This window comes from Cydia strobilella, chromosome 26, assembly GCF_947568885.1.
Source record: "Cydia strobilella chromosome 26, ilCydStro3.1, whole genome shotgun sequence".
NCBI classification, from domain to species: domain Eukaryota; kingdom Metazoa; phylum Arthropoda; class Insecta; order Lepidoptera; family Tortricidae; genus Cydia; species Cydia strobilella.
Genome location: NC_086066.1, coordinates 4,196,534 through 4,211,352, shown reverse-complemented (window position 1 = coordinate 4,211,352; position 14,819 = coordinate 4,196,534). Strand labels below are relative to the sequence as shown.

At 39.3% G+C, this 14,819-nt stretch overlaps 1 protein-coding gene across 1 annotated transcript; it reads right to left on the bottom strand.

Moving 5' to 3' along the window:
* Window positions 1-236: 236 nt before the first annotated feature.
* On the bottom strand, window positions 237-13,954 carry LOC134753336 (copper chaperone for superoxide dismutase). The gene is made up of 8 exons (XM_063689200.1): window positions 13,819-13,954; window positions 12,674-12,766; window positions 6,871-6,982; window positions 6,291-6,454; window positions 5,413-5,568; window positions 4,549-4,652; window positions 2,461-2,596; window positions 237-1,484 (listed from the first exon to the last, which is right to left on the bottom strand). The coding sequence occupies exons 1-8, from the start codon at window positions 13,831-13,833 to the stop codon at window positions 1,437-1,439; spliced, it is 828 nt and encodes a 275-aa protein (XP_063545270.1). The 5' UTR covers window positions 13,834-13,954; the 3' UTR covers window positions 237-1,436.
* Between the last annotated feature and the right edge of the window lie 865 nt (window positions 13,955-14,819).

Sequence of the window (14,819 nt, the reverse complement as noted above, 5' to 3'; positions counted from 1 at the left end):
ACATTTTATTCAACAATTTTAATACCGTCAAACTTTGCCTCCAGGGTAATCGCCCCAACGTGATATCAAATATTGGGGTAATTTTTACCAATATGGTATCCCCACGTTTATGACGTCATCTATGTCTATCCCTTACGGGCGCACGCGGTAGGCCGCGTCTATGTAATGCTAGGTCTATGATAAGAACAGTATTGAATGAATGAGTGAATGTGACTTAGCAAATTAAACAAATAATGTATGTTCAACAATTTATTGTATTTTTTACAAACAGTAACAAATCCCATAATATAAATTAAATAATAAAACCTAATTGTATCCTTTTTCAACCGAACTTAAAATAGTACATTTTACAACTAGTGTGAAAAGACATTTCACACGTGTTGTAAACGACGTTTTTAATACAATTGCGAAAAAATAATAAATTAATATATCATTAGTAGAATCATACCACCAAACCAAACCAAAACCAAAAGTACGTATACAGCCCTTGATAGTTGAGCTGCCGCAGCCCGCGATACCTTCATACTCGTGCGCGCCCCGGCCGCGGCCGCCGCGGGCCCGGCGCGGGTTGCTCAACGACACCGAGGAGTAACGAGTGAGGCCCCAGTACCTGCTCAAGCTAAATTACATAAAAACTGCGTTTCGAAACTATAGTTTGGAACTAAAAAGTAAAAAGCACTAGTTCGAGAAATTGAGCTTCTCGCACGCTACGCAGCCACAAAAAGTACCACTTTTTGAGCAACTGTATTAAAAATAAAATTAACACAATTATCATAACAAAAGTTTAAAAAAAAATGCATATAACGGGTTCTCACCATTGGAACGTTTTGTATGTAACGCAACATTATACAAAGCAAATATCTCAGTCATACGCCAACAACTTTACTAAGTTTTATTTCTTTGCCTACTATAGGTAGTTGTTGGTGTCTTTCGAACTTAATGATCACTTTAGGACGACATAAAAGCTTGCCAAAGGTTTAAAAGAACTATTTTACACTTAAAATAGTTATAATGTAACATTTTTTTTTTGTTTTATTTAACTATGTAATAGGATTTATTTTAATTTAAAGCAAGTTTACAGTTATGTTTTGTATGGATATTTCACAATATCTGTAAATATTTGTAACTAAGTAAGTTTATTTGTAAATAAATGACATGAGTTTCATTTCGTTTTTTCCATTATTATCGTAGGATTTTTTATTCTATGCAATCCTCGACGTAGTTAACTTTTCTCCCAATGTGTGACACTGTCGTCTTATGTAGCTAAATAACCCTAATTTCAGTTTCTTAAGGGGGAAAGGATTTTATTCCTTACTTTTAACGAGACGTAAACCCCTCCATATTTATAATTAAAACAACATTCAAAAGTTCAAAGTTCATTGGTAGTTTTTCCGAAACGAATATTTTTGAGCAGCTTTTAAATTTAGCTTCAGAAGTTAAACTTTGCAGCACGGCTTCTGTTCCTTGTTATCATTCTCCTTATCCTGGAATTAAAACAAACCTTACTCCTTTTACGTAATACTTACGTAAGTCATCATCATATCAGCCAGAGGACGTCCACAGCTGGAAATAGGCCTCCCACAAAGAGTGCCACAATGACCGGTCTTGCGCCACCCGCATCCAGCGGACTCCCGCGACCTTTACCAGGTCATCAGTCCACCTTGTAGGGGGGGTCTACCCACGCTGCGCTTCCGGTACGTGGTCGCCACTCGAGAACCTTTCCGCCCCAACGGCCATCGGTTCTACGTGCAATGTGCCCCGCCCACTGCCGCTTAAGCGCTTAAGTTTAGCGATTCGGAGGGCTATATCGGTTAGTTTGGTTCTACTGCGGATGGCCTCATTTCTGATGCGATCACGCAGAGACTCTCAAACTTATTGTAAGTATATTATATGTATTGATAGTAGACAAAATTCAGTATTTCGTCGAGAGAGCGTAGTGACTGAGATTAGCGAAGGGATACTAGCGTGGAATGTTGAGTGTAGTCGGGAATTTGGAGTCCCTTCGCTCGCGCTCGCTCGGTCAGTTAACCTTTTGGACCCCAATGACAGATATATCGGCACCGCAGGTCCAACGCCAAAGACGGATTAATCGGTCAAAGACCACAAAGCAACATAGACCTACGTGCATGTGCATAAAGTTCAATTTCAGTTTCGACACTTCGGCGTCGAAAAGGTTAAAGCTCGTCCGACGACGCCGTCGCACGCGCATGTGCGGTTGGGGTTCTATGCTAGCTATGATGCCGCTATTTTTGTACATTTTTGTTGTATAGTCTAAAAAGAGTAAATGAATGATGGATAAACAAGTCAATATAGAATGAATGATGGACGAATGAGTGAATGTTGATTGTATAAATAATGGAGGTATGAAAGATGAACGAATGTATAGATGAATGAATGGATGGATGACTGATGAATAAATGAATGAATGAACACACAGGAAAACCGATTTTGTATCTGTACCTTCTGGCAGCAGCGGCGGCCCTTGCCGGCGAGCGGGCGGTCGCGCTCGTCCCACACAACGACGCCGTCGCACGCGCATATGCGTTTGGGGTTCTCGAACACGCCGGCAGAGCGCGCTATGATGCCACACGCTATTCTGTGGATTCAGAAATATAATAGTTATTTACGATACAAGTGCGAAAAATAGGAAATTCACGAGTTCTGATAAATTAAAACACGACCGACGAGTGTTTTAAATGGACACGAGTTGCGAATTACCTTTTCGCACGTGTATCGTACAACCAAAGATAGATATAACTCCGTAATAGATGGATACAGTCTAAGGAAAAAACGTGCCTCGAAAATCAAGAAAATTTGATTCTCGTTCAGAGGGCGCTACTAGCTTTGGCCTACTGTCGTATAGATGGCGTTGACGGTTTCGTTTGTTATTTAACAATTTTAACGCATATCAGTGAAAGAACATGGGTCAAAATCATAAAAATAATTAATGCAAATAAAAAAAATCATTTATCCATATTTAAATACACTTTATCGCATTTTTATAAATCTTCATTTTTTAGTTTTAAAGTGTGTCGACAGATGGCAGTGAATTTACTGGGGTTACAAAATTTACTATGACAGTACCGCTCTAGTATAAGTTACTCTATGGTACAACGTTTTACAGTTCATTTGGCTCTTTAACTCTCCACATAGGCACGTAAATAAAATACATATGTACTGAAAATAGAATTATGTTGCAAAATCGTCTGCTAAATTAGGCGTTTTAACAATAGGTAATATTACGCAAAACTGTGTGTAGGGGGCGCCACTAGCACAAACAAAGGGCCTAGCGTGAAACACGAAAATCAAAATTTCGTTATCTGCCTCTCTATTACTCTTGCATATCCGTGCGATAGAGTGGCAGATAACGACATTTCGGGTTTCGCGGCAGGCTCTCTGTATAGGTATACAAACCGCCTTGATCCATCAATGTAATATTTATTCGAAACAAATTATCTGTGAAAACTTGTCAAAAAACTGTTTAAGGCACAGTATCTATGATTTGCGATAAGTGTTAGTGCTGCACTCTGGCGGCAGAACACTGCAGTAAACCATTTTACCTTCAATACCTCGTAATCTCGCTCTTTAAAAGGATAACCATGACCTTATCAACAGTCTATATACTTAAATATTTCATTTACATAATTTTTTAGTTAAATTAAATGTTAATTATTAATATTTCAGGGAAAATAACTTTTTTTTAAATGTTGCCAAACGCTATTATAATAATAGGGGATATTACTGCAATGTTCTGCCACCAGAGTGCAGCACTAGCCTTTTTAGTAAACCATAGAGTAACTTGTACATACTGTACCTTTAACAGGTTTTTGACAAGTTTTCAGAGATAATAAAATATGACATTGATGCACCAAGGCGGTTTGCTTACAGAGGACCTACCGGGAGACGCGAATCCGAAATTTCGCTATCTGCCTCTTTATCGCTCGAATATGCAAGAGTGACAGAGATTTCTTGTATCGCGACAGACCCTCAGATTGTGGTAGTGGCGCCCCCTACGCAGAGTTTCGCGTAATATTCCCTATTCCCAGCCTCGGGTGAGACTTGAACTCGATTTAATAATTGAAAATATATACCTGCCACAGTCTTGGTAATAACAAAGATAGATATAACTCCGTAATAGATGGATACAGTCTAAGGAAAAAACGTGCCTCGAAAATCACGAAAATTTGATTCTCGATCAGAGGGCGCCACTAGTTTTGGCCTACACTCGTATAGAGGGCGTTGACGGTTTCGTTTGTTATTTATAATTTTAACGCATAGCAGTGAAAGAACATGGGTCAAAATCATATAAATAATTAATGAAAATAAATAAAATCATTTATCCATATTTAAATACATTTTATCGTATTTTTATAAATATTTATTTTTAGTTTTAAAGTGTGTCGACAGATGGCAGTGAATTTACTGGGGTTACAAAATTTACTATGACAGTACCGCTCTAGTATAAGTTACTCTATGGTAATAATGTTGGTAGTGCGGCAGGCCCGTGGAATCGCGAGAAATTATAGCCTGTGTCTAAGAGTTACTTACGGCGGGCCGCTGTCTCCGTCTATCTTGGAGCTGGGGCTGGAGCCCTGCCCGAGGTCGTCGGCGCGCTCCGTGATGGCGATCGAGCGACCGATAATGTCCGATATCTGTCAAAATTTTAATGTCAGCAATTAATATTTACTATCTTACTAACACATTTTAAAAATCTTAACTGACCACGCTAACTTTGCACAAACTTGGCTCTTAAGCTCCAGACTTGACATAAAAACTTAGCAGGATCCGACAGCGGGAAGGCAGCGGAGGTGAGGTGCGTTTTATTGCCGGTTGTTTTTTTAGATATACGAGTACATTTTAACTATAAAACTCCCGTGAGACTCATGTCGAGTCGACTTAATAATACGTGAGTGACCCGGTTTAAAATAATCTAATACGAGTACATCATTGGTTCCATTGATTTACGAAAATGTTCTTATGGCTATGACTCAAGGGCGGATTTAGATACTATTACTGTTTTTGGTCTTCATCATCAGACCATCTTGACAGTACCATAACAATGCATTTTTATCGAAGTTCAGTAGGTTAGTCAAAAAAAACCGGACAAGTGCGAGTCGCACTCGCCCACCGAGGGTTCCGTACTTTTTAGTATTTGTTGTTATAGCGGCAACGTCTAGCTATCACGGTTCACGAGATACAGCCTGGTGACAGACAGACGGACAGTAGAGTCTTAGTAATAGGGTTCCGTTTTTACCCTTTGGGTACGGAACCCTAAAAATAGTCTACTGTCTGTTACCTCTTCACGCTTAAACCGCTGAACAGATTTGGTATGGGGATAGTTTATCATCATCATCATGCTACGCAGGCGAACTCGCGGGCACAAGCTAGTAAAAAAAGAGTATAAAAACTCACGTTCAACACATGGTCGACGATCCGGAACGTAGCCCTGCCCCGCTCGTCAGCCCGAATGTTGCCGAGGTCCCCCGCGTGGCGGGCGCCCTTCTGCGACCCCGGGGCCCCGTGAGACGCCCCGTGCGGGTTGTAGTGTGGCCCCAGCGATGCGCAACCCTGGCGACAACCGTAAGTGTTATTCGACCGCAAAGAGAACGGGATTCGAAAGTTCTGTTAACACAACTATAATTATCCGTAATTTTTTACGGTATAATTTATTAGTTAATCTTACCAAAAGTGAATGTATACACATATTTAACAGGTATTTTAATTCCGACGTACAGCTAGGGCGTGCGGCGCGCGCTCAAATATTGGGCGCAGGGCCGGATTTAGGGGAGGGCAACCGGGGCTACTGCCCAAAAGAGGGGCCCCCACAATAGACTTCGGAAAAATAATTTGGGGCCAGGAGGCCTCCACTCATTTGTTGCCCCGGGGCTCCAGACCTCTAAATCCGGCCCTGATTGGGCGTCTTCGATTCCCATGGCTACTATAGTCGGGCAAAGCTCGAATAAACGGGGCGCTCTGCGCGCGATTCAATACCGGGCGCCTTCTGCGCTCACACAGCGATTAAGGGTCGGTTGCACCAAACCGTCTGTCACAGTTTTAGCGTTTGCTAAATTTTATTGTATGGAAAGTTTCATAGTTCTCTGCTGCTTGACGTTGGTCAGTCTGTTAATTGTGGTTGGTGCAACTGGCCCTATGTCGGGCGAAGCCTGCGTGCGCTCCGATGCCGGACGCCTTCGACACTTTCATACTAAAGGTCGGCGGCCTGGCGCCTTCGGAGCGTGGAACGTAGCGTGAAGTGTGTGTCGCCGTCATTCGCGGAGTTGCCTGTGTACCTGGCTGAGGTCCCCGGTCTCGTGGAGATGCAGCCCGTGCAGCCCCGGGGCCAGCCCGTCCACGCTGCCGTCGGCCACGAGCGCGCCGCGCTGCTGCTGCAGCCGCACCACGCCTAGTACGCTGGAGTCCGCGCTCGACACCATAGCCACCGCTGATTGGGTGTCTGCGTAGTAGGTAATAGTTATTTACGATACAAGTGCGGAAAAGAGGAAATTCGAAACGAGTGGCGATAAATCGACACGAGTTGCGGATTACCTATTCGCACGTGTATCGTACAACATTTTACAGAAACAACAGACAGGGTATAGGTTAGCTAATATACATACCTTAACTCTATGGTTAGGTTAAATTAGTTAACATAATTCGTTTTAATCTAGAGGCCTATGCTCAGCAGTGGGCGACTGAAGGCTAAAATGATGATGAATGGTGTAATATTTCATTTATTTTCATCGCCACTGGTTTTTGTACAATTAGCATCAAATAGATAGTGATGACGAAAGTGGCCAAATATATCGGAACACACCCTTATAACAAAAGTGTGTACAAGAATCTCTAGGGAATACGAAATCGCAGAAGTACCTCCAAATCCTTGCAAGACTGCTCTTTTCCCAGAGGTTTTGGAGACCATATCCAGCACCACAGAGCTTGGCAGAGTTGAGTCTACCACGAAAGCGCCGTTTTTGAATACTGCCTGAAAGTATAATTTTTTTACGTTTTTTTGAAATTTTGAATAGAATAGAATAGAAAACGTTTATTGTAAAAATCTACAAACAGCACCATACAAGTTTAAAAAGAAGTAGATCTTATACACTAACACGTAAAATTACAAGTAGCTTATACTAACATGCAATAATTACAATATTGATGCTGCTATAGAGGCTACAAATGGACACCACTCAGCATATGCTCTAACATATAGGTATATGCTACAGCGCTGGTCTTCCGTGGAGCCCAGGGCAAGAAGATAGCTCAGAACAGTAAAGGCAGTAACTAATAATTAAGACAAATTAGAAACAATATACAAGGAAAAATTTGAAAGTGGATGTGTAAGTGAGTGGTTTAGGAATATGTAAAAATATATATATTATTATTATTATTATTATAGCCTCTTTGTTTCCATACTCTTTTCCATTATTTAGTTTTTTTTTTTTTTTTTTTTTTTAATTTGGTTAAAATATGTTTTTATGCTGTTGTTGTTTCTGTTATTTTTTCTTCTTTCTTGGGGTATGGATCCCGTTTGGGTAAAGGCCTCCTCCCATTTCTTCCATAAATATCTATGTTTGGCATTGTACATCCAGTCTTTCCCGGCAACCTCTACTATGTCATCGGTCCACCGTTTGACAGGTCTTCCAGTTTTCCTCTTCGCTGGTAATGGTCCTTTCCATTTTGTTGTTAATGTTGTCCATCTGTTATCTATACACCTTGAGATGTGTCCTGCCCATTGCCACTTGAGCTTTAGAGCTTGTGTGAGCGCATCCTTTACGTTTGTTTTGCTTCTTATAGTTTCGTTTCTAATTTTATGCATTTTGTTAATTCTCAGTATGCTTCTTTCCATAGCTCGTTGTGTAGTATTTATTTTTTGTTTGATTTTGTTAGTATAAGTCCACGTTTGGCATCCATATAGTAAACTGGGCAAAAGGCATGTGTCCATTACTATCCTTTTTATCTTCATACTATATTTTCCTTTCAGAATTTCTTTGAATGACCAGAACTTTCGCCATGTAATATTCTTCCTTCTATCTACCTCTTCCTCGTTATTAGTCCGTGAAAAGGAAATTTGCTTGCCCAGGTATATGTATTTCTTTACATACTCAATAGTGTTTCCATTGACATTGATGGGAATGTTTGGGCTGTTAGTCATTACCTTCGTTTTGCTTCTGTTCATTTGTAGGCCTACTTTATTGCTTTCTTTTTCTAGTGTGCATAGCATATTCTCTAGTTGTTTGGCATTTTCCGCAAATATGATTATGTCGTCTGCAAACCGCAGATGCGTTAGGTGACATCCTTCAATGTTGATACCATATCCAGTCCAGTTTAAGTTTTTAAAAATATTTTCTAGTACGGCAATGAAAAGCTTAGGCGACAGAGGGTCGCCTTGCCTCACTCCTCTTTCAATTTTAATATGATCTCCTCTTGTTTCAAGTTTAACTCTGCTTGTGCTATGTGAGTATATGTGTTTGATGATATTTATGTATTTCTCTTCTACTCCTGACATTTTCAGTGCATTCCAGATTGAGTTATGGCTGATGCTGTCGAAGGCTTTGCTGTAGTCAACAAAAGCAACATATAATGGTTTCCTGAATTCATTAAATTTTTCGATTAGTTGTTCCACTACATGTATATGATCGGTGGTGCTAAAGCCTGAGCGGAAGCCTGCCTGTTCTCTTGGTTGTATGGTGTCGATTTTTATAGCAATTCTTTTCAGTATAATCGATGTGAAGAGCTTGTATACACTTGTCAGTAGGCTAATGGGTCTGTAATTTCCAATGTCTAGTGGGTCTCCTTTTTTGTATATTAGTACTATATCAGAAGAGCACCATTGTGTTGGAACTATTTCAAATTCTAGTATCATATTAAATAATCTCGCTAGGTGCTTAAGTAATATTGGAGCTCCTAGTTTAAGGCAGTCATTTGCTAGTCCATCTGGGCCAGGGCTCTTTTCATTTTTCAATTTCTTTATGTGAGAGTTTACTTCGTCTTCGTCAATTGATTTAACTGAGTTGCACTCATTGTTGTTGATATGTTCTTGCTGTAATGGAGTATTTTCTTTCTTGCTGTAGAGTTCTCTATAAAACTTAGTTGCATGCTCTAATATCTCCTTTCTTGATTTGGTTTCGCCTGAGCCATTCTCTAACTTTTGTATCCAATTCTTGTGTAGAGCCATTTCCTTGTAAGCTCTTTTGGTACTTCTGTGCGTTTGTAGATTTCTTGTTATTATCTCTTCCCTGTAATTATTGTAGTCTTCTTTGATTGCTTTGTTAGTATTTTTAAACATTTTTGTGAGTTCCTTTTTTTGTTCTTTAGTTTTGTTTTTAGTTTGTATTAATTCTGCACGTTTCTTGATTAGTTCTTTTGTATGGTTGCTAATGGAATGTGACAATTTCATGAAAAGGATTACGAATATGGGCTGCGATAAGATGCAACCCAAGTTTGTGTTCCGTAAGAATTTTAATGTTAAAGTTCCAACAAGGGCTGAATGGACCGAAGGTCTTGAAGCACCAATGTCTGATGAAAATGACATCATATGGTACACAGACGGGTCCAAGACAGATTCTGGTACTGGGGCAGGCATTTATGCAAATGACTTTAGTAGTAGCATAAGCATGGGCAATTACGCCACTGTCTTCCAAGCCGAGACATACGCTATAATTGCCTGTGCACATGAGAATATAGTTAGGCAAACCCAAGGGAAGAATATCTATATTCTCAGCGACAGCCAAGCTGCACTCAAAGCGCTTAAGGCGCCTAGAGTGGACTCTAGACTGGTATACAATGGCATCCAAGCTCTGAACAAGCTTGGAAGGCAAAACAAAGTGCAACTGGTGTGGATCCCAGGGCACGAGGGATTCATGGGCAATGAAAATGCAGATGAACTTGCCAGAGCCGGATCTGCAAACAACCTTATAGGTCCGGAACCATTCGTGGGGCTCTCACAGGGAACCATCACAACGGCTATCAAAGACCTTACTAAGACCAAACACCAGGAAGAATGGGACAGTCTGACGGGTCTAAAGCACTCAAAGCTCTTTATACAAGGGGTAGACTCTGGTTGGAGCAAAAAGCTTTGGAAACTTAGCAAACGGCAACTCCAAATAATAACGGGGGTGTTTACTGGCCATTACGGGGTCAAGGGAATCCTGGCCAAGATGGGGCACGCTGACAACACCGATTGTCGTATGTGTGGCGAAGAGGAAGAGACAATAGAACACCTTATGTGTGAATGTCACGCCCTCGCCAGACAAAGAATGAAGGACTTTGGAACAGGCTACCTGGTACCAAAGGAATTCAAAAAGCTACCCATAAGGTCCATCATCCGGCATATGGAGATGGTGGGGAAGGCTCTTGAGTAGCGGACGGGTCTTTTCTAGGGGGTAACTGCACAAAAGATCCCTATGGGTCGAAGTGTATCCGAAAGGGCCCCCGAAACTATAAGATAAGATAAGATAAGATGGTTGCTAAGTATTGTATGTTGTTTCCTTCTAGTTTCTTCCCTACTTTGTAAACTGCGCAATATATTCTCTTCCAAGTAGTTGTAATATGTTTGTACACTTTCAGGCATATTGGTCAGTTCTCCATTAAGATTTGTTTTTAGGTTGTCTATGTAATTTTTAATTTCATCAACAGTTTTAGGGCTTCTTATCTTGTTTTTATAATTTTTTCTGTTTTTACTTTTGTGGCATAGATTGAATGTTGCTCGAAGTAGTCTGTGGTCCGAAGAGAAGTTGATTTTGTTTAAAACTTCCATGTTTTGGACCATATGCGGTTTATTTGTCATAATAAAATCTATCTCATTTTGGATTTTATGATTGGGAGATGTCCATGTCCATCGCTTTCCCTTTTTTTTCTTGAAAAGTGTATTGATAATTAGTAGGTTGTGTTCGAGAGCATAGTCTACTAATAGTTGACCCCTCGTGTTGCGTTCTCCATATCCATAATTTCCAAAGCACAGGCCTTCTTCTTTCTCAGGCTGTCCAATTTTTGCGTTGAAGTCACCCATTACTATGAGGTTCTCGTCCGCTAGATCGTGTGCTTTCTCCAAGTCGTTATAGAATGCTTGAACAACTTCCTCTTGTGCTGTGTCTGTTGGGGCGTATGTCTGAATAATTGAGATGTCACAATCTTCTATTTTTAGTTGTAGCAAGGCAACCCTTTCGGAGATACCTGTAAAATTATGTATTTTGTTTTTATGTTCCTTCTTAATCAGAAATCCCACGCCATGTAAACCTTTTGTTTCTCCAATGTAGCACAGAATGTTGTCCTGATATTCTTCGATTTGGCAGCCAATTCTCTTAATTTCAGATAGTCCTAGCACATCAATATTGATGTTGTCTAGTGCATGTATGAGTTGCAGGTATCTCTCATTTGATGAGAGGGATCTGACGTTATATGTTCCGATATTTATGGTAGTATTCAAATTTAAACACTTTTTGGGCTCCGTGTGTGTTTTATTTGTGGGAGGGTTTTGGTCGCAATCCCCACGATGACCAATCGGCTTGGGGAGTTTGTTCTTATTTATATTTGTTGTTTGGTTTCCATTTTGTTGATTTTGTTGTGTTTTATTAGCTGTTGTTTCTATGCTGTTGTTTTGCTTCCGGGGTCTGTTGTGCGGTAATTGCTATTGGTTGCTTGAGGATGATAAGGAGTTTGATCTTGAACGGTTCATAATGTCGAAAGCATTTGTTTTATAAATTTTTGCGGGGGCTAACTGCGTTGTCTCTTCCGAGGGCTTGTTAGTATTATCAGATGGTGAATTTGTTGGGGATCGTTTCCTTTTCTCGCTTGTTTTGTCTTGACTTGCTTTTTCTTTTATTATGAGTTTGTCATATCTGATCATGGCAATATTGCCCTTTTTAATTTCTTCTTGCCTTTTTATGTTCAGCTCTTTTCTTATTTGAATGACATCCTTAGGATAGTCCTCAGAGACGTAGGTATTTGCTGGTAGCTTTTTACCATTCTTCAGTACTTGCAGTCTTCTCCATGCTAGGGTTAGTTTGACTAGTATGGGTCTGTGTTTTTTATCATTCTTTGTGCCTAGCCGGCGTACTTCGCTTATTTCCCACTTGTCAAAGTTCTCTATATCTCCATCTTTTGCCACATTGTTTAGGGTTTTTAGAACCAGTTCCAGTAATTCGGTGTCATTCCGCTCTGATTCTTCCACACCATGAAGTATTAAATTGTTTTTTCTTACTTCTATATATATATAAAGAGGTGTAAGTAAATTTTGCAATCTTTATTTTATACCACGTCGGTGGCAAACAAGGATAAGGCCCGCCTGATTGTATTTTTAATTGGCAGGTTCATACAAAACGAGTGGCCTCTCATGGAAATTACCGCTTGAAGCAGCTTGGTCTGTATAAGAGTGTTTTCACATTATCTGTCTGTCTGATAATCTAATATAAGATGTTGGATAAAAATAAATAAATAAATATTAGAGCCCCGGAGACAACACACTTTTGACAATGAAGAAATCTTATCCTTTAAAAAAATTAAAGAACTTGATGCCATAGGGCAGCTGTTTTTCTCCAAAAGATGTTGGACGGTATCGGAAAATGTAAAAACGCTGTAATGCCTCACCCAATGCAAATGCTGTTTCCTTGCGAGGCAGCTCATTCTATGTGGGCCTGATGTAAGTGAGCAAACAGCAAAAAAGAGGAAGCCTTACCTCCTTGACACCATCTTGAGACTTCAGCTCATTGATGGTTTTATCCAGAACTTTCTGATCAGGCTTCTCACCTAAGTCCACCAGTACTTCTAACTGAAAAATAAGTTGTATCAATTTTTGAACACAAAGTGTCTTCGTAAAATTCCCTAGTTCCCCCTCTGGGTTGAAAGGGCAGATGGCAGTAGCTTTCGTAAAAACTAGTGCCTAAGTCAATTCTTAGGATTAGTTGTCAAGCGGACCCCAGGCTCCCATGAGCCATGGCAAAATGCCGGGATAACGCGAGGAAGATGAAGATGATGAGTGCCTTCGTAAAATTAGAAAAATACGGGCGGGTTGCACCAACCACATTTGACAGACTAATAAACATCACTCAGCAAAGAACTATGAAAATTCCCATAAAATAAAATTTTGCGAATGCTTTAACGGTGACAGATGGTTTGGTGCAAACGACCCTAAGTTTACTGACTATGGATAGTATTCTATCTAACTAGGGAACAAATGAAATTATTTATTGAAAATATTTTTTTGTATTTTTTGTGTTTGATATTTATTTCAGTTGGTATACCATCTGTCTAATATCTAAGTCCAATGTGTATTTGCATTTCACATTTTGCTTATTGAGAGATATGTTGCCTTCCATTCCGCTATAGTTATTTTGAGTATTTATATGACAAAGTAAAATTTCATCTGATTCATGGGTGGCTAGAGGTTGTAAAATAAATTTACCTGCCTCTCTTCTCAATAATAAGGTAATATTGATAATAATCACATGTAGAACGGAATAGAGGATAATATAGACATTTTCCTTACACCTACTCATACAAACAAACAGTTTTCTTTTCTAATATGAGTAAACTATAATCAGTAATATGCAGCAATAAATAATAGTTAATAATTCATAATCTACGCAGGTAAAACAAGTATCAGACACATTCCATGATCCATGATTCAAATACATAAAATAAGCATGGTGTTGGTATGTTCCAATGAAAAATATCAAAAGAAAACCATGAATTTGCTTTGAGTTCACTTTTTACATGATTCCCAAGTCATATTAGTATATTTCAATGCCACAACTAGCGTAATCACCCTATTTTTCATTATAATTAATGTGTCTTATGAGATGGAAAATAGTGATTACTTACCTTGGTAAACAACATTTTTGCTTATTCAATATTATTATTATTCTTGATTAAAGCTTATAATGCGTAAGATAATATTATTATGTATTTTCTAGAATCGGTAGAATAACAACAATCCAACGTGAACGCGATATCTATCAGACGGATTTTGACGTAAGTTATATGGCCTTGGTGTCAATGTCAAAGTCATGCATAGAAAAGCTGGAACATAGAGGTACAATAATAATAGAGATGTAATGGGGGAGGGGTGACAAATTTTGCTAATAATACACAAAAATCTCACTAATTACATGCCCAACACGAGTGGTTAGTTGTATTTTGAACAAAAATAATGTGTAATGGTTAAATTATGTTTGCGCAAAAACGTGGGTAAACGAAGCAAGTTTACAAATGTATTTGTTTCGGAACGTGCCGACACGACCAAAGAGTATATAACCACTACGTTTTACGACTGTGCTGCCAGTTAAGATGTATAGTATGGACGGTATAGAAAGGACGACAATCTCTTATGGCAGAACTATTGCAAAACTAGTACTAGTGTAAGTAAGTAAGACAAAGATAGTATGATTCTCTCTGTCTATGTTTGAAATGAGACAGTCCTTTGAAAAACTATATTTTATTTACTACGTTTCCATGTCATGAAGTTATACCCTAAACAGGAGCGAGCTGTCACTTTTTGTGCCATACTAAATCGAACCTTATCACCGAGCCAGAAAGGTGTTCGTACCAGACTAGAGAAAACGGTCCACATGAGATAGCAAAAGTGGGTCTCGGTGTCCCACTCGCACATGTTGCCAATGTTAAAAAAAATACCATTTTGGTAGTATTTATATCAATAACTTCTAAAATTAAATACCTTCTTATATTATTTAAGTGCTATATTCAGAGTGCGGTTCTGATATCTTTTACGTAATTTGTAAATAGTTATAATGTCAATATTATTAACTGAATTAACCAAGCATGTGCACAACAAAAACTACATTAATTTTAATATGGTAGACATT

Excerpts from the sequence above, each read along its gene's own strand:
- LOC134753336 (XM_063689200.1), bottom strand. Across the intron at positions 5,569-6,290 it reads AGACCGGGGACCTCAGCCAG|GGTTGCGCATCGCTGGGGCC; the intron begins GTACACAGGCAA and ends GGTTGTCGCCAG. Across the intron at positions 2,597-4,548 it reads GACGGAGACAGCGGCCCGCC|AATAGCGTGTGGCATCATAG; the intron begins GTAAGTAACTCT and ends CTGAATCCACAG.